At 39.3% G+C, this 27720-nt stretch overlaps 3 protein-coding genes across 4 annotated transcripts in view; all 3 read left to right on the top strand.

The window, feature by feature from the left end:
* Positions 1-27720, top strand: part of LOC131253124 (protein IN2-1 homolog B-like) — a 94271-nt gene that overhangs the window by 66165 nt on the left and 386 nt on the right. The gene's annotated exons all lie outside the window — the stretch shown is intronic.
* LOC131253126 (protein IN2-1 homolog B-like) lies at positions 665-27713 on the top strand. Of its 2 annotated transcripts, none has more exons than XM_058253959.1 (10): positions 665-830; positions 1796-1870; positions 2363-2423; positions 2572-2658; positions 5839-5937; positions 6025-6130; positions 6597-6673; positions 8271-8378; positions 26868-26948; positions 27338-27713. In XM_058253959.1, the coding sequence occupies exons 1-10, from the start codon at positions 820-822 to the stop codon at positions 27410-27412; spliced, it is 780 nt and encodes a 259-aa protein (XP_058109942.1). In that variant the 5' UTR covers positions 665-819; the 3' UTR covers positions 27413-27713. The 2 variants fall into 2 exon arrangements, with proteins under 2 accessions (XP_058109942.1, XP_058109943.1); XM_058253960.1 differs by lacking the exon at positions 665-830 and adding an exon at positions 848-960.
* On the top strand, positions 15879-17951 carry LOC131253125 (uncharacterized mitochondrial protein AtMg00810-like). The gene is made up of 2 exons (XM_058253958.1): positions 15879-16206; positions 16350-17951. Exon 2 carries the CDS (start codon positions 16989-16991, stop codon positions 17862-17864), a length of 876 nt encoding a protein of 291 aa, XP_058109941.1. The 5' UTR covers positions 15879-16206; positions 16350-16988; the 3' UTR covers positions 17865-17951.

Genomic DNA, 27720 nt, shown 5'->3' with positions numbered 1-27720 from the left:
TCCTGAAAACACCACGGTGGGCCACATAAGTTTACGAAGCAGGAACTTCCAAGCTTTCGCAGAAAATCCACGCAGTTGGGTATAGAATTACAGAAAACGAAGTCCACCAAATTGGCGGGAAACGGATTGGCAACTCCCCTGCCACCAGCCAATGGCAGGTGGTGGGTGCTCCATGTGACCCACCATGATGTATGTGTTTCATCCATGCCGTCCATTTATTTTTATGCATCATTTTATGGTATGAGACCAAAAAAGAGATATATCCCAATCTCAAGTGAACCACATTACAGGAAAAAGGGCTGAATGAACCACGACATTTAAAAACTTTTTGGGGGCCATAAAAGTTTTGGATCAAGCTGATATTGGTTTTTTTTACCTTCATCTGGGCCTGTATGACCTAATAAACAGATTGGATGTTAAATAAACAGTACAGTGGGCCTTAGGAGGATCTTAATGATGGATATCCAATCACTATTGTTTTCCTGTGGTGTGGTCCACCTGAGACTTATATCCTTCTCGTTTTTTCTATTCAATTTAAAATGATCTTTAAAAGTGGATGAACGGCATGGATGAAACAAATACATCATGGTGGGGCCCACGGAGCACTGACCATAAGCCACCGGGCTAGTGGCAGGGGGAGTAGGCATTGCCTTTGTTAGCAATTCGTCATTCCTGACGTTAGACTCCTTCGCCCAGAAATCCTGCATTTTATCAATAAATGCACCCGCAGACCACCATTTCTTAAACAACCTCCTCCTCCTCGAAGCTACCAGACTCCATTCCTATCCAAGAAAAGCACCAAAACCTCGCTCCAAAGCAATGGCAACTGGGTAATTTTCTAAAAAAAAGAAAAAAAAAAGAAGAAAAAAAAAAGAAAACATTTTCACTCTCCATCTTCCTTTTCTGTATCCCATCTGTTTCTCTGGATTCTCTTGAATTCATGTATTCTTTTTTGTGTTGGTATGAGTTCTGCCTGTTGTAGTCCATTTTCTTCGTTTTTCTACTTTATTATGTTTGTTTTATTCAGCGAGTATTCTCCTCCAAAACTCAATTTTCTTGAATTTCTGTTTTTTGGGTTTGGTTGTTTTTTGTTTTTTGTTTTTGTTTCTTGAATTTCTGTTTTTGTGTTTTTTATTTTTATTTTTATTTTGTATGTTCTAGTTTTGTTAAGCTGACGGGAATGTACTTCTTTTGTTCATTTTCTTTTTTTCATTCATTTTGCTTTTTTGGATTTCTGTTCTGTTGATTTTTTTTTTTTTGAAAGATGATGCAATGTTATTAAGGCCGGCTGCCGAAAAAAACAAACAAAAACAACAAAATAAAAAGAGCAGAAAACACAATAGAAAAGAACAAAGAAACAAACAAAGCTAAACGCCAAAAACACTCTCAGGGGACTCCCACAGCGTGTTGAATTTATTTATTTTTCCTTTTCCTTTTTGTATATGTGTGATTTTTTTATTTTTTATTTTATTTTTCCCCTCAGGTTGTTGAATTTATTTAATTTTTCCTTTATTTTTGTATTTGTGTATATATATTTTTTTTCATAACGTCATTTTTTCATGGATTTTCTGTTTTTGGGCTATTGCTTCAACGTTCTTTTCTCTTGTTCTTTCTTTTTGTGTAGAGGGGGTACATATATTCTTCTTGATTCTTCTCGAAAATCAATTTTCTTGGATTTTTCTGTCTGGGTTTTCTCTAATTCATGCTTCTCTCTCTATATTTGTTTGATTTTTCTGGAATTTCTAGTTTTATTAAGTTGGACTAATTCTGATTTTCTCCTTTTTTTTTTTAAAAGAAAGTTGCAGGAGGTTCTTCCCCCAGTCCTGGATTCTACTTCCGAACAACCGACTCTTTTCGATGGAACCACGAGGTCGAATAATAATTACTATATTTCTTGATTTTGTTTTTCTTTAATAATCCAACCGGAGCATAGAAGAACCAAATTACTTCTGTGGCACTCTGTTATAACTGGACATTTAGTGCGGGTGCGGCAATCAGCTGTCCAGACAATTCACTGGACATTTCCCATGGTAGATTGTACGCTACTAAAATGCTCCTATTGATCAGATGATCTTAATCTTGTGATCAATGACTTACAAATGGATGGTAGGCAAATTTTCAACAGTCAGTGTTGAATAGTAAATGGTTCATCAGTTGGATGGGTAAGATTGTAAAATCCATGTTTGGTGATAGTGGTCTATCCACCGTGGGGCCACCTGTTAAACAGTCTGGATGATGGGTAATTGTACTCTGTGTTGAACTGAAGTGCAGCACACCCGTTAGAAAGATCAAATTGTTTTTTTTTTCTTTTCCATTTCCATTACTGAGAATTTGTGTTTTCTCTTCATTCTGTTTTGTGAAGGATGTATGTAACTTATACATGCCCATATGCACAACGCACATGGATTGCTAGAAATTATAAGGTTTTTTTTTTCCCATCTTTATGTGATTTCCTGCTCTATTGTTCCGAATGTCTTTATAATTGTATCATTCATTTGGCAATAAGACTTATTTGTTCTTTTTTTTTTTTTATTTTATTTTATTTTATTTTATTTTATTGTGAGTGAGTAGGGATTGCAGGATAAAATAAAATTGGTTCCTATTAATCTGCAAAATAGGCCTACTTGGTACAAGGAGAAGGTCTACCCTGGAAATAAGGTCCTACTCTCTCTCTCTCTCTCTCTCTCTCTCTCTCTCTCTCTCTCTTTACACACGCACCCACGCATGCCGTAGTGGGATTTGACCACCTATGGGTTTCAAACCCAAGACCTCGTGTTGGAACTCCTCGGAGTCTACCACTGAGGTAAGGACTTGAATACTGGCTTTTTTATTTTGTTTGTTCCATAAGAATGGTTTGTAAATTTCTAGGAATGCAATGGAGGATGTGGGTTTAAGGGCAAAATTATTTCTTATGGGTACAAAAAAATTGAATAAATAGGAGAAATGGGGCCTATGAATGACAATTTCATTAGATGGGGAGCATTTTTAGGACAAGTGGTACAAGGGTGAAAGCTTGCAATTGCAAACAAATGAGTGGAAGCATTTTACCTATAGATGATACTAATAAAATTTATTTTTTCTGCCAATGAAAAATTCAAATATATATTTTTTTCCTTCCTTGAAAGGATGATAGTTTGATAGTAAATGAGGTAAATACGTATTACTGCAACTGCCAATCCAGGGGCAGATGATTCTCCAAAACACTTGTTACAGTAAGGACTTGATGATTGGTTTGAAGGTATTCTGTTTATGATGGCAGAAATTGATGGGATTATTGGTTCTACTATCTAAAATCCAAAAATAAAGCATGTAGGTGGATGAGAAAGAAGAAAAGAATGGGTTTTTGCACAAATATAATTGAAAGAAGTGGATTTTTTAGGGTTTCTCCTTCTGCAAGTGAATATTTTCATTAACATTAATATCAATATTATTATTTTATTCCAATCAATCACTTCCATTAACATGTATATGGTCTAAGGGTCTTCTTATAGACCTCATTTGAATTATACAATGAATTTGGACTGATATTTTAGGTCTAGAATAAATCCTAAACCTTTTGGCCCTATTTTGTGGACACCTAAAAGCGAGATCATTTCATTATTGTTAACAATAATTTTGTGCTAGAGATCTTTATCTCTAATTCACAATGTCTTCATGTTAATAGTAATTATGTATTAGAGATAAATATCTCTAATGCATAACTGTTAAATACAATGAGATGAACTCATTTTAAGCATCTATAAAACAGGGCCTTAGGAGGGTGTTACCTAGACTATAAATACAAAAAGGAAATGAAACAACTAACAAAGATTCTAAACATGTCCTTAATTGACATCTAACCAGGAAATTCATAGAGAGAGAGAGAGAGAGAGAGAGAGAGAGAGAGAGAGAGAGAGAGAGAGAGAGGCAATAATCAACAACTAATGACTCTAGAAACTTGGATGAAGTGATCAAAATAGTCATGTGTGTACATGTAGACTATCCAATTGCGCATGTGGATTTATTCAGGTCATCAATTTGGGCTCGTTGATCCCACAATCCATCTTTATCATTGATCTTGGTTTAAATACTCACCACCACCACCACCATCATCATCATCAAACCCTTACCCAACTTATTGGGTCAGCAACACGAATCCTGTTACTCTGTCTCCATCATCATCTTGGTTGAAACACTACGAAGTTTGGATTCACTAACCATTGGATGATCCCAATGTTCCATCACGATTGTACCCTTGATGGTCATGGGATGAATTATCTAAATATCAGTTATAGACATTTGCAACTTGTAGCACTCTGTTAGGGACTCTTTGATGTGCTTGATATGCCAGCCAATGGCCCGATTTTTTCAATGGATCAGCTTACGGGATCATTTGGGAAAATCTGATGATGCCGTGAAAACTGGATGCATCAATTCCCTGCAGCTCCGAACAAAACTTGCACTTCTTGAGTTGATTGTTAGTACCTACCCATTAATGGGATTTTCATGTCTTGCCCTTCATGAGCTTTTTTAGGAACTGATGATGGAGGCCAACATGCGTTCGCATTCCATGGATTTCTTTCACCGGTTAGATTGGTAGATCATGTTACTTCATTAAAAAAAAAAAATGCCACTTCCTCATTTGCTTCTTCTTGGTTCATGTCTTCCCTTGCTTTCACTCAGCTTCATGATTTTCTACATCTTTCCTTTTGTTTCAAGCTTTTGATTTGTGTTAGTCAACCAACCATTGATCCCCTTTGATGGTATGAGGCAATCACACAAAACAAAAGAGGCATGTCTGCACTTCAACCACCCAGCTCTAGTTCAATGATCAATATCCTTCTCAATTTCTCCGTTCTCATGAATTATTGGCACAGGATATACTCCGGAAATCACCTTTGATAGGAATTGTTGGTATGCTGGTCGCCACTTGCCATGGTAGTGATATACCCTGGAAATCACCTTTGTAAGATGATCCTATCTTGCTGATATCCCCCTCGTTAAATGAGGATAATGGGTATGCAGTTCTATCAAAATGGCTGGGGATCATTTGATAGGAGAGACATTAGAGCATGATCCATTCCACGATAGGGCACACCAGATCAACAGCATAGGTTTCTGAATGGTAGATCTTGCTATTCCATTGATTGGTTGAACATAAAAGTGACAATGGAGTATCCTTTCTCACCTCAAAAAAGAAAGAGCGAAAAAAGAGGGCATTCTATTAGGAAGCTGCTCAAAATCTGCTCCTACACAATGAGAGATGTTCTAATCTGAACTGCTGCTCTCTAGGCTCTACATGATTCCTTCCAAGTTCTTTTGAAGGAAAAATACTTTCCAGACTTGGAGACTTGACTTCAAATTTACTGTTCATATCACTGTGACAGAAATGATAATCATCCCATAATGATCCATTGGGGGGCTGTGAATAATTTCCTGATGCGCCCAATCCATACAGTTGCTTCCATACTGTTGATTTTTCATGGGTTCCACAATTGATGATGAGGCCTAAAGTGATTAGTGACCTACAAATAGAATGGTAAGAAAAACAAAATACAACGATCGACAAAATTTTCATGGCTGAGATCTTCTAATGTACAAGAAAGTTGTGGGCATCCTGTTACTAAGTAGCAGGGAAGGACACAATTCACGTCCTTAGGCATCAGGATAGGATATTTCTCAAAAAAAAAAAAAAAAAAAAAACAAAACAAAACAAAAAGAAAAGAAAGTAAAGAAAAAGAATGAAAAAGGGAAAAAAAGAAAGAAGAAAGAAAGAAATAAAGAACTATTATGATGTCCTTTCTAGATGAAGAAGCTTTTCCTCGACAATGCTCATGTGCATGCTCTAATGTATTCCAGGTGCCTTCGTTGGAGCACAATAATGAAGTCAAAGGAGAGAGTTTGGATTTGCTCAAATACATCGATAGCAATTTCGAAGGCCCGGCGCTTCTCCCTGATGTGAGGCTAGGAGAATCCGTTTGCATGTTGATACTAATCGTTATTTTACCATCAATATTCTGATGATGATGCTCTGAAAAACTGTAGGATCCTGCCAAGGAGGAGTTTGCAGAAGAGCTACTTTCATACTCTGATACCTTCAATTCTGTCAACTACAGATCATTTCCCCAAGAGACTGTACCAGATGAAGTTGGTGAGACTGCAAGTTTTTGGCTTTTCATGAATTTGAGGATCTTTTACACTTCGGTGTGCAATGATCATCTCATGGTTTGTTGCCACACCGTTTGTTACACATGTCTGGGTGGGTATAGTCTGAACCGTCCAGTGGGAACAAAAACCACTATGACTGAATGATACCAGCATCAGATTAATAGATCTACCTTTCTAATCTGGAGCATTGGCAGTTCGATTTTTAGCATACATATGCACGATACCAATCAACAGCTAAAATTCTGCATTTCGATGTGCTTTTTCCACTGTGGATCATCTACAGTAGCACCGACTGGATGGATGGTATGGATTCATAAGCCATACAGTTGAGTGCAACGAACAAGTAATGGTTCATTGCACAATGCGTCTGAGTTGGCCTTTGTTTGTTTAACCTGAAAAAATGAAGATATATCTGATTCGAGCTGGCTTTCATGAATAATTTGCATCAGGTGCTACCTGTGATCATCTAGAAAGCGCTCTTTCCAAATTTGATGATGGGCCATTTTTCCTTGGCCAGTTCAGTATGGTAAGCATTGCCTTTGTTCATGTTATTCTATGTAAACTATTTTGTGTTTCTTAGTTCCAGTTAAATCAAATGATTTTCTTCACAGGGAGTTATTTGATACTCCAGCTGTATGTGACGCTTGATATGCAGAAAGTTGGAAATTGTAGACCTGGCACAAAGTTAAACCGACTCAATTGTGGAACCCACAGTCATGAGTTGAAGTCCAAAAATCAGATTGGTTGATCAATCCTAGCCTCTGATTCATGGACTTTTTTTTTTCTTGCAATATTGGGTGTTTTCCATTGTTTACCATCCAATAAGCATCCACCAATTTGATGGTCAGATAATCAAACAAGCATAACGTTTGGTTAAAAAATACATTGAAACTGGCAGACATAATATGGATGGTTTAATTTGAATTATGATATGCTATGTATGCTGTCTTAAGTAATTTCTAAGTGCCTGTGCATCATCCATCATACTCTGCCAGACTAAGAGTTTTTCTCTTTCTTTATTTATCTGTTTGTTTTGCAAAATACTATTGATATGGGTTCCATTTGATAGACCATTATAAAATGCAAAGCAGATGGATATTATATTATTTGTATTTTTGCTTAAATTGATGTGTTCAAATGGTAAGACCTGAATTTTTCTGTCTCTATTTTGAAGAGGTTGCGCCGTTGAGTCAAAACATGTACAGGTAGCCGGCACATCCCATTCCATACATGTAGGCCCATGTTTAGGTGGTACCAACTGCTTCATGGTCCCTGCCATGGATGGTTGGATGCTCCCAAAAGTCTTCTAGACTGGACTGCGAACCTCCTGATTGATGGCCTACCAATTGATGGAAAAGGAAATAAGTGACAATTCACATTCAACAGAAAAAAGTAAGATGATTTAAGGATTAAGATCTTCTGATCTGGGATATTTTTGGGCATCTCCCATGCATGGTGTGGCCCATAGGTTGATGTTTTGGATCACCAGGCTATGGGACCCACATGTATAATTGGGAACATAAGGAAATGGTGCTTTTGCTGAGGTTTAGGACATTACACCAGAAATGCTTCAATAATATTCAATTTCTAGTTCTAATATAATTGAAAATCTGGCGTATTTTCAATGGGAAGAAAGCCAAAGATCAAATGGTTGGGATATTCCCGTATGAAGACTTTCGGGCATCTCCTATCTATGATGGTGCCCATAATCTCAATGGTCTTGATCACTGTAGCATGGGTCACACATGTGTGTAAGGCTCATGAAAATAGTTGCCAGACCGAGAAACAAATGCAGGCAATGATGCCTGAAATGTTTATTTCTACAAGAAAAGATATTCAGTTTTTTTTTTTTTCCTCCTCTCTTTTTCTTCTCTTTGTGTGGCAAGGGGAATTGTTATAGAAATCAGCCACAAAAGAACTACCACATGGTTGGAAGCTTATCTCCATCCATGATTTTTGAGGATTGAGATTTGTGCATGTGAGATATTCTTTTGAAAAAAAGAAAGAACAGAAAAGAAGAAAAATCTTATTTTAATACTTTCGGAAAAATAAAGAATAAAGTGCATTTGAATATTTTTCGTTACCATTATTAACTGATTCATGAGTAACTGTTTAACTTTCAGGTGGATATTGCTTATGCTCCATTCATTGAAAGATTCCAAAACTTCTTTCTGGAATTAAGGAAATATGACATCGCCACAGGCAGGCCAAAGCTGGCTGCATGGATTGAGGTATGTTCACAACCATATGAAATATTACTACATATGTCTGCAATCTGCTTATATGTTTGATTGCGCTTAAGCATATAGCTTTAATGGGTCTCTTTTAGTTTTGTTAGTACGTGGTTAATCCATGAATTCCTCCATCGGGAATAGAAATACTGAGGCGATTCCGTTTGAGATTGAAGAGCAACTTGTGGCGCAACTGCCAACGTGGCATACGTGCAAGGGATCTCTGTGCAGTGGTATTATTGGCACCTAGTCCGAAAATCGCGGTCCATTCATCAGGTGGGCTGTATGTGGCATCTTCTTTCTAAGAATCCATTTTCATTCACAAGTGGCCCACCCTATGAGTGGACTGGATTGACTTTTGGGACAACATGTTCATGATGGCAGCCACTTGCTCATCCCAAATCCTGTACATGTTTGCCATGATAGTACATCTTCATCAATCACTCCTATTAATTGCCTGAGCACTTTTGATTTAGGAAAATTCCAATGAATCATCTGTTCTTGTGTTCTTACAACACTTCTTGCATAAGCCTGTAACAATTTTGGTAGATTTTGTGGAGAAATTGTTGCAATTCAGCACTTTGGAATTTCTTGTGGAACCAATATGAGGAAAAAGTGGAATATTTCCAATGCAACATTTGGTTTTCCACCAAGAAAAGCTGATATTGGAACTCCAAAAAAGCAAATCTTGATATAACTTCTGACATGTCATTGCCATTTATGTTCTGTACTCATTGTGGGTTGATTGATGCACATGAAGCTAGGATCTTTTGAAATCTATGCCTAAAACATATCTCTAGTTGATAATTATCCAATCAGATGTGGTAAATCTGATGTAGAATCAGCTATTAAAACCAGTAGAGCAGAATTATCTTTCAATTTAACTTGTTTGAGGTTACTTGCAACTCTGTTTTAGTGGATTGCCCCGCTGGTCTACTGTTGGATGCAAATTTATTCATGCATACATGAATGATGCATGGCTAGCTAGCTTACTTGGTTGGGTAGTAAGTAATAACATACATGTAGAGTGGTACAAAAGAGAGATGCTATAGTGCTCGCACTATAAGTTATAGTGCTACTAGTTACATTGGTTTACTTGAACAGTCTTGTTTATCAAGTCTGGAACATGGTATTAAAAATGGTTATGTTACAGCTGTAATGGTAACTGTGGAATCTGTTATGCAATATGTGGCTGTAACGCTCATTCTGAAAAAAAATGGCCCATAACAGCCCTATACTGATGTAGCAGCCATTACAAGCCCCTAATGGGCCGATATGTGGGCAATAAAAATTTTCCATTAAAAAAAATTGACCATTACAGGTCCATAACGTTTGTATCTTATGATTTCCTAACAAAAGTGATTCTTTATAATAATGAGGAATTAATGACAGACTGTAAGAAGCAGCTGGTTTTTTTTTTTTTTTGGAAGGAGAATGGATGTTTATTAAAAGACTGCTCGACGACTGCTAAGACAGCAAAGAATTACATGAAGAAAGATCATTGACATAAAAGGTCTAACCGAAAATAGGAAAATGTTTAACATCAACAGGCCCTGCAGCCCATTCCAATACATCCGTTTTAATTTTACACACACTTCCTCCCAGGTCCCTGATTTGTTAGAAAAGCAACGGGCATTGTGTTCAACCCAATGTTCCAAGGATTGCTAGAAGGAATAAGTGCCAAATAGGGCCTTTTCCTTTTGCGAGTCGAACATTGTGCCACAGCCAAAATAATGATTTGACTGAGGCAGGCATCACCCAGTTGACTTCAGAGGCTTTTAGGGCCTCTGAAGTAGTTGTGACCATACTTGATGCACGAATAGACAATGCAGGAATATGTGATTGATAGATTCCGCATCACCCATATGGAGGCTACATATGTTGGGGATGATCATGGCCCTTTTTTGAAGGCTGTCAACCGTGAGAATGTGTCTCCTCCTTCCCAACCATGCAAATGAGGCGACTTTTGGCACCATGCGACCAGAAAGCATGGGAAAAAGCATGATCTCCCATGGTTGCTTCTGCAGGAATTATGTAGTATAACAACTTAACTGAGAACATGCCCAAGGGGGAAGCCAACCAAATCCAGGAATCTCCAGGATTGGATAGAGGATGAAATGGATGTAACTGATCCAACAGTCTTGAGAATTCTTGTGCCTCTTAATCGGTAAGGCCTCTACGACATGGGGGGCACCATGCTCCCCTTCCATCTTCGAATGAGAAGCACGACGCCACTGATATGTTTCTCGACGGGGATAGGCAAACCAAAGTTAGGAAATCCTTCTTAAGAGAATTGTTGCCACACCAAAAATGAATTTTAGAGTCATCTCTGAGAGGAATTTCAAACCAGTTTTCACCTTAGAAGCAACTGAGGAGATGGATTTCCATATGCTGGATGTCCTATATAAAGATGACTTTTTGACCTTAGCAACTAAAACTTTCCTCCATAATTTCCTTGATTCGAACCCGAACCTCCAAATCCACTTTCCGAGGAGGGCCGCGTTCATATCTTCTAGAACTCTGATTCCAGCTCCTCCTTTGGCAAAAAGGTTTAGACTTCATCCCACTTGAGTAGATGGAATTTGAATTTTTCTTAATTTTTCTTGTTTGTCTAAAACAGATTTTAGACATTTGTATAGGGACATGTAATATACGGGGAGGTTTGAGAGAGCCTCCTTGATTAGAGTAATTTGGCCTGCCAAAGACAAGTGCCTCTGTTTTCATTTAGATAACTTCCATTGAAATCTCTATATTACCTTGTTCCACAAGTGCTTTGGAGGTCTACCCAAACATAGTGTCAATCCCAAGTAGAAAGATGGAAAGGAACATATTCAACTGTCCCCAATCCAAACACATTTGCAAATTTAGATAACTCTTCCTCAGAGAGACCTATGCCAAGCATCTCACTCTTCATAATATTGATTTTTAGTCCCGAGACCACTTCAAAACAACCACAATTTTTATTTTTGATTTTTGCAAATTATCTACCATAGCTTCATACGCTTCGTAGAATAAGAGTGTCATCCACAAATCGAATGTGAGATAATTTTGTCTTGCTTGGGGTTCCACCAAAACATGAAATAAGGCCTGCCTCTTGGCCTTTGGACAACATACTGCTAAGGGCCTCCACCGCCACCATGAATAGATATGGAGACAGTGGATCCCTTTGCCTTAGACCTTGCAAAGCGTTGAGGAATCCCTTAGGAGAACCATTCACCAAAATCATGAATGAAGCGGAAGACACATTCTATCATCTAACTGACTTATTTTTCGCCAAATCCTATTCTTCTTAATATGTATTGAAGGAAACTCCACTCAACATGATCGTAGGCCTTTTCGATGTCTAACCTACACAGCACCCATTTTCTTCCTTGTGTTTTGAATCAATGCATTCATGTGCTAAAAGTGGAATGTCTAGGATTTGTCTATCCACCACAAACGCTCCTTGATTCCTCGATATGATCGATGTGAGCTACGCCTTGAATTTATTTGCTAACACCTTTGCTAGAATTTTATATGAGCTTCCAATGAGGCTAATAGGGCAGAAATTTGTTATAGATTCTGCTCCTTTTTTTTTTTTTTTGAATTAGGACTATAAAGATTAGCTCCCATCCCTTCAGGAAGCCTTCCCCTTTCAAAAAATTCCTTAATGAAGTCCACTAACTCCTTAATCGTTTTCCCAAAAGGCTTGATAAAATGCAATAGGAAATTTGTCGAGCCTTAGAGCCTTTTCACTCCCTAGCCAATTGATTGTGCCTTTAATTTTTTCCTCCATCACTGACTTCTCAAGGAGATCCCTTTCCTCTTTTAATATTTGAGAAAATGAAATTATCTAAAGATGGACACAAACCACCATTAGATGTTAGCTGTTTTGTATAGAAGTCCACAATCGCTGCACATACTTCAAGGTTATTATCAAGTTTGTTACCATCCACTTAGATGTTGCTCATGTGATCGGATCTAGCTCGTGTACTCACAATTCCATGAAAAATGTTGTGTTCTTGTCACCTTCTTTAAGTCACAAAGCTCTCGATCTCTGCCTCCACATTATTTCGTCTTCTTTAAGATATTTGGAGAATTTTGTTGATTGGGACAACCTTCTTCTCCGATTTTCTTCAGATAGAAAATCTGATTCTTCCTAGATGTCGATCACATTCATTTCACTAATAATATTGTAGACCTTTTTCTGATTTTTATGAAAAGAAGCTTTTTCTCCAGCTAGATAGCTTAGCTTTAATGAATATAAGTTTTTTCTCCAGCCAGAACCCTGCTGACATCACAAGATTTCCTCTAAGATTTAACAAGGTTAGCAAAGTTATCCACTTCCAACTAGACCAATTCGAATCAAAAGGGTTTGGGCCCCTAACTTTCTACTTCAATTTCCAACAGAATGGGATGATGGTCAGAAGAGGTGCGAGGGAGTTCTCTTGATCTGAAAAGAGAATATTTGTCTATCCAGTTACTCAACACCACGAACCAATCTAGCCTTGCCATCACTAGGTTCTCTCCTGTTGGACCGGGTGTATTTTGCAACACCCCCCCAAATTAGAATGTCTACCATACTGTTCAGATCCATCCATTTCGCAAAGCCCTTAATGCTTTTAATCATTCCTCCACTAGATTTTTTTGTGAGGGAATCTGGACATTGAAATCCCCTCCAATTCTCCAATTAACCATGGTAGGTTGAACGTGTGAATAGAATATTGTATATATGGGTTGTTAGGTGTAAAATACCATGTATAGAGAAGCTCTTAAATAACCTTCCTTGTATAACCTTGTAATGTGGTTATTTAAACCCACCTTTGGGTTGAAGAAAGATAGAAAACATTCTCCAAATTCGTGTGTTTACATGGTATCAGAGCTAGGTTTCTGAAGCGGCGCTCCTCCTTTGATTCCGGTGGTCCCTCATCGATTTCTGGCTGTCCACGATTCTAACAGCCTCCTCCATTGATTCTGGTGGCTCTGTCATCTTCTCTGCAACCTATCATCATCTCCATCGTGCTCCATAAGCGTGCTCACTGTCAAAAACCATATCTAGATCCCGCTATAGTTACGGCTAGTCTCTACCATCTCCAGATCCGGTGGCCCATACTTGCTGCATGAGCAAAAAAACCTCTAGATCCACATCAGATTTGGTCCTGCTCTCCATCAACGATTTTGTCCTGCTCGTCAGATTTGGTCCTACCCGTCAGATTTGGTCCTGCTCGTCAGATCCGGTCATGCTCGCTAGATCTAGTCCTGCTCACCCAGAAATCTGTGGTACATTTCTTCTTCGTGGTTTTTCTTCCTTATGGCATCCATGAATCCCTACGATAAGATTGAAATTATCCATGTTAAGTTGGATGGGAAAATTTTTTCCCAATGGTAGTTTCAATTCAAACATGTTTTAGCAGGAAAGAGCCTCTATGGCTATGTGGATGGTTCGGTAGGCAAACCAAAGGATGAAAAAGAACTCCTATCTTGGACCGCAAATAATTCGAAGGTGGTCACATGGATCCTTAACAGTGTTGAGAGCAACATTGCAATTAACCTCACGTCATTCGAGACTGCATCTTAAATATGGGCTTACTTAAAAAGGTGTTATCAACAATCGAATCATGCCCGTCACTATCAAGTAGAGTATGAGCTGTCAAAATTACAACAAGGAGATCTGAGTATATAAGATTTCTATTCTAAACTTACCTCCCTTTGGCATGAGATTCCACTTATGGATCCAGTTATTCCCGCTGCGGCGGTCGAGACAGTAAAGATACTTCGTGACACAAGTAAATTGATACAATTTCTGTATAAACTCCGTTCGGAGTTTGAACCAACCCGAGCCGCTCTGATGAACCAGCCTCAACTTTCATCTCTTGAAGCAACTCTATTTGATTTGATGGTAGAAGAAACATGTTTAAAAACCCTTGCTTCTATGAGAGAGATTGTTCTTGATGCTGCCTTCATTACTCGCTATTTTTTAGGAAAGTCACGAGACATGTCGAAAGTAAAATGTTTTGAGTGTAATGGTTTTGGTCATGTGGCTGCTCGTTGTCCCAACAAGAAAGCAAATATGAATTCCTCTAGACCAAGTACTTTGTTTTGTCAGTATTGCAAACAAGAAGGATATGAGATAGCCAATTGCCCAACTCGCCCTCCTCTACCTCCTCACTACCAGTGACGTGGACGTGCATTTCTGACTTCCTCTCTTGCGAAGCCTGACTCAGATTCATCTGTGGCCCCATTGGTGCAGCGTAATCTCCTTTCCCCAGAACAAATTCAGCAAATCCTTCAAGCGATGGGTTCTTCAGGTTCGATAGGTAATATTGATCCTAGAAATCTTTGGTATATTGACTTAGGGGCATCTAATCATATGACTGGGGATCTTTCTTGTCTAACTGATTGCGTTCCGTATAGTGGTGTGGGTCCCATCTACACTACGGATGGGAAACATTTACCTATTTCTCATATCGGGTCCTTGAAAGTCTCACCTTCCTCATCTCGCAATTTCTTCCATCGCAAAGTTTTTTATGTTCCTAAATTATCTGCCAACTTGATTTCGGTTGCTCAACTAGTAGAGAATAACTATTTGGTTTTGTTTTCTCGGTCTAGTTGTTTCATACAGGATCTGGAAACAGGAAAGCTGATTGGGAAGGGCCATAAGAGAGGACGATTATTTTCTTTGGCGTTCGATCTTGGAGTTGTCTTATCGCGTTGTTTTTTTCTTCCATCTTCTAACGATATTTCTGTTGCTAATAAATGATGGTTACTTTGGTATAGTCATTTAGGGCATCCAACTTCCAAAAACATTCTTTTCTTATTTAGATCTGGTCTCTTGAATAAAGAAATCAATATTAGTCCCATTTCCATTGATATGAACTGTGTTAGTTGCAAAGTGTGTAAATCTACTGCATTGCCCTTTTCATTAAGTAACACTCGTACTCAGAATCAGTTTGATCTCATTCATATTGATGTTTAGGGTCCATCTCCCATCATGGCTCCTGGTGGTTTGTTGTATTACATCATCTTTGTGGATGACTTTTCAAGACACACTTGGATTTATTTTATGAAGCACAAGTCTGAAGCATTTTCATGTTACAGACAATTTTCATCATACGTGGAGACTCAATTTGAAAAGAAAATTAAAGTTCTACGGTCTGACTCTAGGGGAGAATATATGACCTCCGAGTTTGAGACTTTTCTAAGTTCAAATGGAACCATACATCAGCGAACGTGTCCTCACACACCGGAGCAAAATGGAGTAGCAGAACGAAAGAATCGGCACATTACTGAGGTAGCAACCACCATGATGGAGTATGCCAGTGTTCCAAAATTTCTTTGGGCTGAAGCAAAATCAACCGCTATGTATCTGATCAATCGATTACCTTCCAGTGTTTTAGCCAACTGGAAAACTCTCACATTCTTCCTTCATGATAAAGATCCTGATTATAGTCGGTTATGAGTGTTTGGATGCATATCTTTTGTTCATCTTCTAGAGTGAGAACGGGATAAACTCGGTCCCAGGGCAGCTAAATGTGTATTTCTTGGATTTGGGGAGCATCAGAAAGGTTATCGTTGTTATGATCCATTTTCTCATCATGTTCATGTGTCTCGACATGTCACATTCTTTGAAAATTTACTTTATTATAGAGTTGTCCATGCATCTCCTTCAGTTACCATTGTTCCATCTTCCATTTCTCATATGTCTTCTTTTGAAGATAATCATTCTATGCTTCCTTCTCCCACTCCTCCTTTGCAAGTCTACCAACGCTGTGTAAAGCCTATCTCTCTTGGGTCCTCTCCCTCAGCTGCTCCTGCTTCCAATTAGTTGTCTTCTTCTCCTATTGTGCAGGTAACTATCCCATCTTCCACTAAGATTCAATTACGACATTCTAGTCGTCCATCTGTTCCTCCCCATTGATTAAATCTTTTTGCCTCTCATCATGCCTTGTTTTCTGGATAGATTCTTTGGTTGTCCCTGCTTCTTATTCTCAGGCATCTACACAACCGTGTTGGGTAAAGGCCATGGATGATGAGATTCAGGCACTCGAAGAGAATGCTACTTGGACGCTGGTTCCATTACCTGCGAGAAAGCAGGTGATGGGAAGCAAATGGGTATATACTATGAAATTAAAATCTGATGGAAGCTTAGATTGTTACAAAACTCGGCTTGTGGCCTAGGGCTATAAACATGAATATGGAGTTGATTATGATGAGACGTTCACTCCAGTGGGAAAAATGAAAACGGTCCGTTCCTTGATCGTTATAAGTGCTTCTAAAGGTTGACAACTCAGTCAACTCGATGTCAAGAATGCTTTCCTCCATGGAAATCTCAAAGAAGAAGTTTACTTGAAGTAACCTCCCTGTTACAAATCCAAGGATCCACGCTTAGTTTGTAAGCTATCTAAAGCTTTATATGGACTCAAACAAGCACCAAGAGCATGGTTTAAAAAATTCCATGTGGTGTTAACCACGGTGGGCTATTCTCAAAGCCAATATGATTCTTCATTGTTTATTCTCAAGATTGATTCAGGTCTAGTTGCTTTCTTAGTCTATGTTGATGATATTCTCATCACAGGAAGTGATGCTCAAGGAATTGCTGATCTCAAATTATTACTTCACTCCTCATTTCATATGAAGGATATGGGGCCATTAACATATTTTTTGGGTCTTGAAATTTCTCGTAATACTCAAGGTTATCTCTTGAGTCAATGGAAGTATACTTGTGATTTGATCAAGCTTGCAAACCTTACAGATAACAAGACCCATGAGACTCCTTTGGAATTGAATGTCAAGTATGAGAAAGATGATGGCGACCTTCTCTCCGATGTTACATCCTATAGGCAGCCGGTGGGAAGACTAGTCTATCTTACTATGTCTCGTCCTGATATCTCATATGCAGTTCATGTTGTTAGCCAGTTTGTTGAGGCTCCTTGCACATTGCATATGACGGCAGTTCATCGCATTATTCGTTACCTTAGAGGTACCCTCAACCAAGCGCTTCTCTTTTCATCATCGCCCGATCTACAATTATCTGCTTACTCTGATGCAAATTGGGCAAGATGTCCCATTTCACGACGGTCCACCACGGGTTATTGTGTTTTCTTAGGACAATTATTGGTTAGCTGGAAGTGTAAAAAGCAAACCACGGTATCTAGATCTAGCACAAAAGCAGAATACCGTGTAATGGTAGATGCATGTAGTGAAATTACTTGGTTCTGGGGATTATTGATAGAACTTGGGATCCTTTTGTCTGTGGCGACTCCATTATATGCTGACAATCTTAGTGCGATTCAGTTGGCTTCGAATCCGATATTTCAGGAGCGGACTAAACACATTGAAGTTGACTGCCACTTTGTGAGAGAAAAATACACAGTTGGAATCATTTCTCTTCCTCATGTGACATCAGAGCTGCAACTTGCTGATTTTTTTACCAAAACTATGACATCATCTTGTCATAGGTTTCTTCACGGCAAACTGATGTTGGTTCATTATCCCACATCAGTTTGAGGGGGGATGTGAATAGAATATTGTATATATGGGTTGTTAGGTGTAAAATACCATATATAGAGAAGCTCTTAAATAACCTTCCTTGTATAGCCTTGTAATGTGGTTATTTAAACCCACCTTTGGGTTGAAGAAAGATAAAAAAACATTCTCCAAATTCGTGTGTTTACAGAAAGTAGCTTTGACTCGATTCAATTTTGCTCATAGAAGGTGCTTTCGAGTCGGGCATGGCCCATAAACTGAAAATGCATGGCCTGTAAACAAAGAGGGTAACTCCTTGAATACGATTGACACTAAAAATGCTCCTATATATATTATTGTCATTTCCACTCCAGAGATCCCTATTCTAAGCAACCCCCTCCTCCCTTAGAGCCTTCCACCTTCAGAGCAGCCCAACCCTTGTTTTTAATTTTCCATAATGATTGCAGATGATTTCCATCAAATGTGTCCAATTTTCTCTTATAAGGCGAGAATCTGAATCTTTTATTTTTTACAAATTTCTCTTACTCGTGCCCTCTTACCTTGGCTTCTTAGCCAACATAAGATCTTCATTGATTTTCGTGTTGTGCTCCCCTTCCCTTTTTGCCCTCACTTCAACTGGAGGCCGCATCATAATTAACAGAGCATTCCAAATTTAGAAGTTCCTTCCATTCCCTTGGGAGTTTTTGCTTACCCTTGTGTATTTAAGCCTCTCCAGAGTTTTAGATACTTCTTTCCTCAACAAATTTAATAAATGCATCAACATCACTGTCTTCTACTCCCAACGACATACCCACCAATTTCCCCACACACTATATCATGTCCTTGTACCATTCATGATCCTCTTCTAATACCGAAAACGAGCCCTAATTTAATGGCATGACTTCTTTTTTTTTTTTTGGAAGAAGACACTGCAGATGATATTAAAAAAAAGTACTAACTTAGTTACTGCTGCAATTCAGTTCTTAATGCTGTATCCGCATCCTTCATCAATGAAACTCAAAACTCGAAACCGGAAATAACATAAATCACTCAATAGATTCTTCAAGTCCTCAAGCAAAAAAAGGACCAAAAATAGACTAAATGGGAGAACATGCACACTACTTCATTTCTTCTTCCCAGCCTTTGCGGCATCTCTTGCTTTCGTCTTCTTGACACCGCGTATCTTCTTAGCCCGATTCCTCTTCTCCATCTGTTTTCGTGACTTTTAGAAGAGCCAAATCAATGGATCTTCTTGGAATTTCCTTCGTTGCTTGTAGGGGAGTAACATTCAGAGCATCGTTGAAGAACTCAATACTCATTGCATCTTTGGATTGGTGGAATAATTCTCCCATTTGAAAAAACTTATCCCGAGATTCTCTAGAGCAAACTCTTGACTAAGCTCCCGCAATCTCTCTTCCAGGGGGATTGCGCCACGCTCGAGTCTCTCTTTGCAGAAAACAACTCTTGCTGCCATGTGCCCTCTACCACCCTTTCTGGTGCTCCGCGAGGTATGGGAATTGGTCCTCCTTTATCTTCGCCATGGGACCATACTCCAACCTGAAACTACCATCTCTCTTTTGCAATTCTTCTCCCCACCTACATGGAATCCCTTGGATTGCTCCTGTAACACCCCCATCATAATTTTTTTGTCACCCGCCCTAAGTCGATCGATTCTGGGTCTGCCCATATTGGTCGCTTCCTTGCAAAAGTTCTAGCTACACCAATCTCATCTCCTTTGGTTGTGGTTGGATCGACTGCTATAACTTCTCCTATATAGGAGGCTATCACCTTGAAGAACTCTTCGACCTATAGTTCTAATGGAATTTCCCGTAGAAGAAATGAAACTTCCTCCTCTCCAGAAAAGGATATCTTCACCCAGTGTTCGAAATATCGGTATCGCACAATGTATCGCACCCTTGGGATACAGATACGTATCGGTTATCGCACGGGATATATCGTTTGTATCGCATAGTTTATCGCACTTTTTGGGAAACATGGGGAAACATTGGGAAAATGGTTGAATTTTTTAATGAAATTTTGGGGATTGTTAAAAAAGCCCTTAATACACACTTTTAAATCATAAAGTTTCAAAAAAGAAGTGTACATAATAAATTTCCGTTGTATAAGGTCCCAAGCTGTGCGCTGTCCGATTGAACTAAGACAACTATATTCAATATCAACCCCGCTCATCCGTTTTTCCATATCATTTCAAGACATTATCTAAAAAATAAAACAGATCCAATAATTAGGTAGACCATACCATAGGAAACAATGGTGATTGACCATTAGTGGGCCACAAAAGTTTTGGTTCAAGCTAATAATAGTTTTTTCTCTTCATTCAAACCATAAATTTATCTGGTAAAATGGATGGACGGAGTGGATAAAATACATGAATTATAGTTGGCCCACAAAGTTTACAAAGTACACTGCTCACTAGGGGATCCACTTCCCACCACACTAGGGGTGGGGTGCTGCTACCAAGTTCCTTCGCTCAAAACCTATGTGGGGTCCACTATGATGTTTGTAAGAAATCCACCTCGTCCATTCATTTTTTGAGATCATTTTAGCACTTGAGAGCAAAAATGAGCAGAATCCAAGACTAAAGTGGGCCGCACTAAAGGAAAAGGTGGGTAGGAAAATTCCTACTGTTGAAACCTCCCTGGGTCGTAGGGCCCACGATAATGTTTATTTTCTATCCAATCTGTTAATTAGGTCACACAGACCTGACCTGAATGAAGAGGAAAAATAAATATCATATTGATCCAAAACTTTCGTGACCCTCAAAAGGGTTTCAATGGTAAACGTTCAATCTACCACTGCTGTTTGCAGTGTGGTCCAGTTGATCTTTGGATCTGTCTTATTTTTCGGCTCAAGCCTTACAAAGAGCTCGCCAAATGGACGAACGGCCTGGATATAACACATACCTCATGCTGGGACCCACAGAACTTGGTGACGTCAACACAGTTCGGTGGTGCGCCGTGCGCTCATACTCGATTACAATAAAAAAAGGGGGCGGGATTAGCTGAGTAGCGAGACTCGCTACTGAATTGACGTCACCAAGTTCCGTGGGCCCCACCATGATGTATGTTTTGTATCCACACCGTCCATTAATTTGGAGAGAACATTTTATGCCATTAGCCTAAGAATGACAAAGATTCAAAGCTCCAATGGACCCCACCACAGAAAGCAGTAGAGAGAGTGACGCCCACCATTAAAAACTTCTGAGGGCCACAAAAGTTTTCGATTAAGCTGATATATTTTTTCCCCTTTTATAATGCCTTTTTTAACTTATTAACGGGTCGGATCTCAAATAAACATCACGGTGGACCTTAGGAAGGTTTCAATGGTGTATGTCACTTTCTCCACTGTTTTCTGTAGTGGGGTCCATTACAGAATTTTATCTCCCTCGTTATTTGACTCATGTCCTAAAATGATATCTCCAAATGGATGGACCGTGTGGATATAACACATTCATCATGGTGGGACCCACGTAACTTGGTGACATCACTTCAGTAGCGATCTCGCTACTTAACTTGTCAGTAGCTAATCCGCGTCCGAGAAAAAAGGCTTGAACGACCTTTGGTTTTCAAACAGAGAGGGTTCCGGAAACCAGAACCCTAAAATATCTCCCAAATCTCATCGGATGTCGCCGGCTTTCTCTCCAAAATCGGAGATGTTATTTGCGGTAACCTAGGAATGGCGCTTCAATTCGAATGGCCCACCAAATGGAAGCTTCCGATCATGGCGATCTCTTCTACAGTTACCGAAATCCATCCTCTATTTTTTTTTCCTGATTTTTTCGGATGATGACGTCGATGTCCGACAATAATGGAGAGGAAATCGCGTGATATCGTCAAAATATCGTGCGATATCGACGATATATCGGCCGATATCTGGATTTTGAGTTTTTTGGTATCTTCCGGGGGTTATCGTGACTGTATCGTCTCGCAGGGGTGTGATAACGATAATATCGGCCGATATATCGGCCGATAGTATCGATATTTCGAACACTGTCTTCACCCATCTATGGACCTCTCGAATTGGACCATCATTAAATAAGGCCCCGACCCACTATGATCTGGTCGATAGGCGTCTGGCTTGACGGAGACCCATAAATCCTTCTCTCCCAAGGGTTTGGTGATACAATCAACCTCCCCAATCTCATAACAGGCTTGAAACCATGCTATGATTGTTTTCAGAGAAGCTCCTTCTCTAGTCTTGATGAGTAGAGAGTGGTGTGGTTGGTCCCGTGTCTTTTTGAGAAATTTCTGATTTACCCTTACAAGAGGTAATCCCCCCTGAGTTTCTTTCCAAGCCCAAACCTTAGAGGCTTTGCAGTTCAATATCTTCAACCGAAACTGTGATGGCATCTCAATGTCGGCTACCTCCCTCTGACCTTTCACCACATCTGCATAGGATTTAGGGATCCGAATTCTTTTCATTTTCCCTCTTTCAATAGGCTCTCTTTACCTAATCTTCTTCGACTTTTTGAACTTATGCTCTCCTTTGCAACTGAATTGATATCTGCAGATGTTGTTCCCCCTCTCAACGAAGTTGCCACTTTAGACGGACCACTACACACTAGATGGTTAGCGTCAGCTGTGTTCGGCCAAAGTGGGCATCTTGAACCATCATTGATAGGCCCTAGAAGGATCTTCCATTTGTTTCTTGATTGTAAACAATCTTAATTCTCTATATTAAAGGCTATTAATTATATGGTTGTTATTATTATTATTATTATTATTATTATTTTAGATTGGAGGGGTTTTTGCATGGTAGCCTATGAAATGTGTCTTTAACCTAATGAACAGTCTAGATCAATGGATTGGATGTTGTCAAATGACAGGTGTTTTTGTAGGCTACTCAATTTTTAATATCAAAGAGCCATCCATGGTAATATTTTGGTGTTTCAAGGGAATGGATACATAAGAAGCTTGAGTCTAGTGGGTTTTGTTCTCAGAAGTTAGCTTCTGAAGAAGGTTGGAATGATCTCTCTAGGATTTTCTTGAAATTATCTAGTTTTTAGTAGGCTAGATTGAATCCAAAGCCTTTTAAGAAGGGCTCCATACTTGTGATGTGAAACCATAAATAGAAGTTTTTTTTTTTTTCTTACACACGCACACACACCCCCACACACTCACGCTAGTGGAATTTCACCACATATGGGCACTCGAACCCTTGACCGGGTGTTGAAACTCCTTAGAGGCTACCACCTAAGCAAGAGTAAGGACCCAAGCATAAATAGAAGTTGAAAGGGATAAAGAATGAAGAAGGGAATGAGGCATACCTTTAGCAACAAATCTTAAAACTTGGAGCAAGATGATCTACCAATCCCTGTAGTAGAGTGACTCCATAACCTCACACCCTCACTTAGCTACGTATAAACCATATAGGATTATGGACTCCTCTCTCTCTCTCTCTCTCTCTCTCTCTCTCTCTCTCAAATCGTAATTTCTTTTATCAGAGAAATTAATGCCTAATTGTGATGAATTTTGGAAACATAATGGAAGCATCAAGGTTTTGAAAAATTTTAAAATTTAAAATTCCTTGGATCCCCATGTAGATACAATCAAATTCCTAAAATAAAATACAAATTTGCAGTGGAGGTCCTATCGCTAATTTCCTTTTGCATGTTGGTGTATGTTGATGACGTTTTTCCAACATAGGAGATCTCTCATGAATCTATCCTAATGAGAGGAGAAAGAAACGTGACGTGTCACACACCCACTATCGGTCTGAGCGTGTGCACCGGAGAGTCATCCACAAGTTGGACCCACACATTCACACATGTCAATGGAAGGAGATGAATTTTCTCTTTCTTCTTTTCTTCTTCTTCTTCTTCTTCTTCTTTTCTCTCTCTCTCTCTCTCTCTCTCTATACCTTATTTCATGCCAGATGTCCAAGGGCTTTTTGGCTGTTTTTGTGGTATAAGGAATCAGGGCTTTTTAGGGGGAAACACTAGTTATGTTGCTTCTCATCCCTACATACTTGATGCTCGACAAGATCAAAAGTTTGTAAACCTACCTTTCCATGCACACAACTGAACCAATCTCTCCACTATCCAGTGGTATCCACTCTTGACCATAATCCCATGTTGGTTTAAGAGGCAATCCTCAAGATCTCGACCATCGGATATCTATCAAGCACAATAAAATACTTTTAACGGTTAAAGCAAAAGATTAACGGTTAAAAACCTTTTCTTAAACCTTCAAAACCTTCTAAATGTGGGGCCCAACTAGAAAACAACATAATGGACTTCTGATCACTAAGATCTAAACCACTAGTAAGTTTCCCAAGATAACTAGTGGATCCTATGTTGGAGCATATGGATCATGATTGCATCCTTAATACATGTACACAACTACACCCATATGTCAACAACTAATGTAACCATGTAGGGTGAGCCAAAGCACAAAACACGCTTGTACTCCTCGTATATCCTCAAGTCTAAGGATTAATCAAAGCTAGTGTATGATCAAGTCAATCCGATCAATGCATGATGGTTCTCCTAGATCAGAAACTTAATGCAATCCTCCAATGCAAGTGTTTAACAAGGCTTAAACACAAGAACTTACATCCTTGAACGCTCACTCTCATGTGGGGTAGGGCTACATCCTTGAACTCTCACTCTCATGTGGGGTAGGGCAAGACACTAGTAGCTTGATGGTGGAGACCTTCCATCCCAACTTATCATTGGTTCCTTTCACACATGATGACCACTTAAGCTTTTAAGGATTGCCCAACCTCCTATTATGGTCATGGAATTTAGGGTACTAAAATCCATTGAACACAACTCTTCCTCAACTAGTGGTCGTTGTGTCCAAACTCACATTTCAATGCTAGAAAAGTTTGACACACATTAATTATGGCATCCAAGGTATGACATTAATTTTGTTATACTGTAAGCTTCCACTAGGGGTCGGTGTTAGGTAATTTGCAGGAAGAGATCCCATGTATGTTGTTTACAATTATATAGTTTTGATGGACAAGACAAAGGAGTGCGTAAACACAAAGCTAGATTTATGGAAGAGTGCTTTAGAATCTAAAGGATTTAAAATTAGCTAGACTAAAATGAAGTATATAGAGTGCAATTTTTGTAACAAGAGGAGTGGAAATGGAATTAGTTAATATTGTTAATCAAGAAGTTTCCCAAAAATGACCACTTTTGATGCCTTGGGTCGATAATTATTGAGTGGAGAGATTGAGATGGATGTTACCCATAGAATTCAATCTAGGCGGAAGAAATGGAAATGTGTCTCTGGAGTTTTATGTGATTGTCGTATGCCACTCAAACTCGAAAGGGAAATTTTATAGGGTGGCTATAAGATTATGGGTAGTTAAGGAACAAATTGTTTGTAGTATAAATGTAGCTGAAATGAGGATGGTGGATGGGGTGGCAAGACGAGGGAAGATAGAATTAAAAATGAAAGCATTCGAGGGAACTTAGGAGTAGCACCAATAGGTAATAAGATAAGGGAAAGTAGACTTAAATGATTTTGTCATGTGCAACAGAGACCGAGAACTGCGCTGGTTAGGAGTGTAAGTTGGTACACGTCGAAGGCTCTAAAAGGGCAAGGGAAAGGCCCAAAAGGATAAGGGTGGAGGTAGTAATAAAATACCTAATGACCTATGGTTTGACAGAAGTTATGGCTCTTGATAGGGTGGAATGGTGGAAAAGGATTCATTTTTTTGACCCCAATTAGTTGGGATGAGGCTTATATGATGACAATGGTGATGGTGGTGGTGGCGGTGGTGTAAATCAAACACATGTTGTCATCTATATACATGATCATAGTCCTCATCACTAGCTATTCAGGGCACACAATACCAACACTAATAATGTATGCATGGGGCACGAGATCCAATGTGGCTATGTATAATACTCATTTGTTATCATTTGTAGTAAGGTCTTCGGGCAAAATACCTCTCGCCCATTTGCCTACTTCATTTATCTATACCTCCACTTTATGATCATGTTCCGTCAAGTGGGCCTAACTCTTATAGTGCACCCTATCCCTTGGAACTTGAAGATCTATCATTGGATTGTAATCAGATTTGATTCAAAACAAGAAACTTCCTAATAAACCAGTAAGGCTTTTTTTTTTTTTTCCTTTTCAAAAACTATTTTTGAAAACATCCTTTAGACACGAAAGATGGCATGCCAGCATAAATCATTAGGCAGATTGCACATAGTATACTTCCTGGACAAAAACAGTCCTCATGGAGGATATATTTTGAATCAACCAATCTATGCGTTGACACGTAACCTTATTATGCACATATATTGGAGTGAGAGCGATAATGTCAAAATATGATGCACTTTGTATTTAAGTGTTGTAATGTGAACAAACTTGGAGAAACAACCTGATTGGCTTTCAAGGGCATGAAAGCCAACAAGGTTATAGCTGAAGGGATATATTTTAAGGTGTTGACCTGATGAGGTTGACCTACATTGGTTGGAGGGAGCTCTCATTGTAGCGGAAGATCTTTAAAGCTCGAACTGTTAGAGCATGGCGAATCAATCCCTTTATCTCATAGCCCAGGCCCCACATCTCATGGGGTTGGACCTCGGCTGAATCCCCCTCATGGGCCCCAAATTGCATGGGTACCGCCTCGCATGGTTGCCCACCCCGAGTGTGCCCCTGCATCCCACAGGCAACCCCGCTTGAGGCTGGTGTGAAAATGCCCCTGCATTAGATAGTCAACTAGTTATCTATATGTAGATCTCTCTCTTTGAAAACATTCTGGCAGTCAAACTTGACAAAACCATTTGGCAACTCTTAGGTTTTGGTTCGTTAGCTCGCTGGTATAAGTGTGCTAACTTTCCACTTTCACTTCTATGGTTTATATTTCCTTCGAATTGGGTCAGCCTAGCCTTAGATGGGTGCTCTGTAGGACATTTCCTATGTTTACCATATACAAGATGATGAAATATACTATATAACTGCTGTAATTAAGGACAATCTTTTGAATTACCGTGAGTGAGTTTATTTATATTCTATATATGTGTGTGTGTGTGTGTGTGTGTGTGGAAACCTGTTGTAGGAGCTGAAGAAGATTGATGCCTACACACAAACCGTACAGGATCCGAAGGTGCTACTTGAAGGTTACAAGAAACGTTACCTGGTAATGACCATAAATTAGGTGTTACTGATTAGGATGAAAAAGAAAAGAGAAAAAAGTTGCAAGACTATGGGCCCATTCGGATGCACTTCCTCAAAACACGGTTTCCGAGAGAAGGGAGTTTCAGGCCTAGTTTTTCTGCCAATTGGCTTTTGTCGAGTCGATGTTTTCGCGCCTAATTTGTTGAGCAGGAGATGAGATGTGTGTTTGCAAAGTGCATCCAAACACAAAATCAATTGCCATTTGGATCAAAACAGAATTTAGGCCTCGAATCTTCCTTCAAAGGGTGCATCCAAACCGGCTGGCCCTAAAATCACTCTCTTTGGAGAGAGCTTGGTTAAGCTCACATGTGTGTACAAGTCAGCTAATGCACACAACACAATGTATGCCAGCATGACAGACGTGCAATATCCAAGCCATCCATTATTAGAAGGGTACCACTATGTAGATCCCTATCTCAAGAATGAGGTTGGTCCACTAGTCATGTATTCCACAATTAAATCAACGAATAAATGCTTGTGAAAGATCGGCTGAGGTTTTCTAATACATCCGCTTTTTTCTAATGTGATGGCCTTGAGTGTACCACATTCATCTTTTGGCAGTAGCTGCATCTACACACCAAGGTCCACATGATGGATGGCTTGGGTATATCACCTGCGTGGCACGCTGGAAAATGTGGTTGCATGTGCATTAGCTGACTTGTACATGCATGTGGACTTTCGCAAAGCTCCTCTTTGTAAATAGCTAATCCTTTGTCTCGATCTATTTTCACAGG

Source organism: Magnolia sinica, chromosome 8 (genome assembly GCF_029962835.1).
Source record: "Magnolia sinica isolate HGM2019 chromosome 8, MsV1, whole genome shotgun sequence".
Taxonomy (NCBI): Eukaryota; Viridiplantae; Streptophyta; class Magnoliopsida; order Magnoliales; family Magnoliaceae; genus Magnolia; species Magnolia sinica.
Note: the sequence above shows the minus strand (reverse complement) of the source record. Positions and strands in the feature narration are given on the sequence as shown.